Consider the following 1,473-nt stretch of genomic DNA (forward strand, 5'->3'; position numbering starts at 1 on the left):
ACGGGTCTGTGGTCTTAAGCTAGATGCGGAAAGGTTGTGAAACGAGTTTGGGTTGACTTTGTTTTAGGTCGACCTTTCCTGCTACCTGTGGGTAATGTATGTGACACTTGTTGGTTGGTGGTGACGTCACCGAGAACGCTGCTCCCTCATACAGACACCGAACACAGTACTTGCACGCTCTGCTGGTTCAAGTTACTACACAACTGTGACGCAATAGGTGATTGACATTAGACTGGCTTCAAGCTCTACTCTGATAATGAGTACAGGAAGCACTAATAAGGCATGAGTGCCTACTACGTCATCATTAAGTCACGTCATCTCTGTAGCCAGCAGCTGTAGGCTATATACAGTGTGGTAAACTTAACACTCTTGGAACATATACACTGTCAGTTTTTGTTTAGTCCTTTTATTCTTTTTATTTGTCTATGATTAAGGAGCCTGTCACCTTTACATTCCCTGAAGCAGGGGGTGTTGGTCAGACTATGGCCCCGTACACGTTTGTTCTGATCCGTCATGGGGAGAGCTGCTGGAATCAGGACAACCGCTTTTGTGGATGGTTCGATGCAGACCTCAGTGGAACCGGGGTGGAAGAGGCAAGGAGGGCAGGACAGGCCTTGAAAGAAGCTGGCTATGATTTCGACATCTGCTATACTTCTGTGCTCAAGCGGGCCATTCGGACACTGTGGCTTGTTCTGGAGGGCATTGACCAGATGTGGCTGCCTGTCCATCGTACCTGGCGCCTCAACGAGCGCCACTACGGTGGCCTGACTGGGCTAAACAAGGCAGAGACAGCAGCCAAGCACGGAGAGGCCCAGGTCAAGATCTGGAGGCGATCTTTCGACGTCCCGCCCCCATCCATGGATGAGGAGCATGACTTCTATAACAACATAAGCAAGGACCGTCGCTATGGTGACCTGACCGACGACCAGCTTCCAACCTGTGAGAGTCTGAAGGACACCATCGCCCGGGCACTGCCGTTCTGGAACCAGGAGATCGTCCCTCAGATCAAAGATGGCAAGAGGGTTCTGATCGTTGCCCACGGCAACAGTCTCCGTGGCATCATCAAGCACCTTGAGGGTCTGTCAGAGGAGGCCATCATGGAGCTAGAGATTCCAACAGGCATCCCCATCCTGTATGAGCTGGACAGGAACCTGAAGCCTGTGGGACCCTTGCAATTCCTGGGCGATGAGGAGGCTGTCAAGAAGGCTATGGGGGCTGTGGCTGCCCAGGGGAAGGCCAAGAAATAGACACATTGGCCACTATGTGTGCAGAGGGATTCCTGCAATAGTGCAGATCACTATCACATGTACAGTTCCATTATTGTGGGCTCGCCTGAAAGGCGAGAACACTATGTTATCTTCATTATTTATTTACCAAGTTCCGCCACGACAGTACGAAGGCAGGGCCCTTAGCCAATGAGGTGCAACAATACTAAATGTGTTTGCCTATTGTCCCCAAATGTGTCTGTTTCCA

General features: G+C 50.8%; 1 protein-coding gene across 1 annotated transcript; it reads left to right on the forward strand.

Moving 5' to 3' along the window:
- Positions 1-482: 482 nt before the first annotated feature.
- LOC308284673 (phosphoglycerate mutase 1-like) lies at positions 483-1,247 on the forward strand (the record flags this gene model as incomplete). Its single annotated transcript, XM_080725374.1, has 1 exon — positions 483-1,247. The coding sequence occupies one exon, from the start codon at positions 483-485 to the stop codon at positions 1,245-1,247; it is 765 nt and encodes a 254-aa protein (XP_080581500.1).
- Between the last annotated feature and the right edge of the window lie 226 nt (positions 1,248-1,473).

This window comes from Nannobrachium achirus (genome assembly GCF_963921795.1).
Source record: "Nannobrachium achirus genome assembly, chromosome: 5".
NCBI classification, from domain to species: Eukaryota; Metazoa; Chordata; class Actinopteri; order Myctophiformes; family Myctophidae; genus Nannobrachium; species Nannobrachium achirus.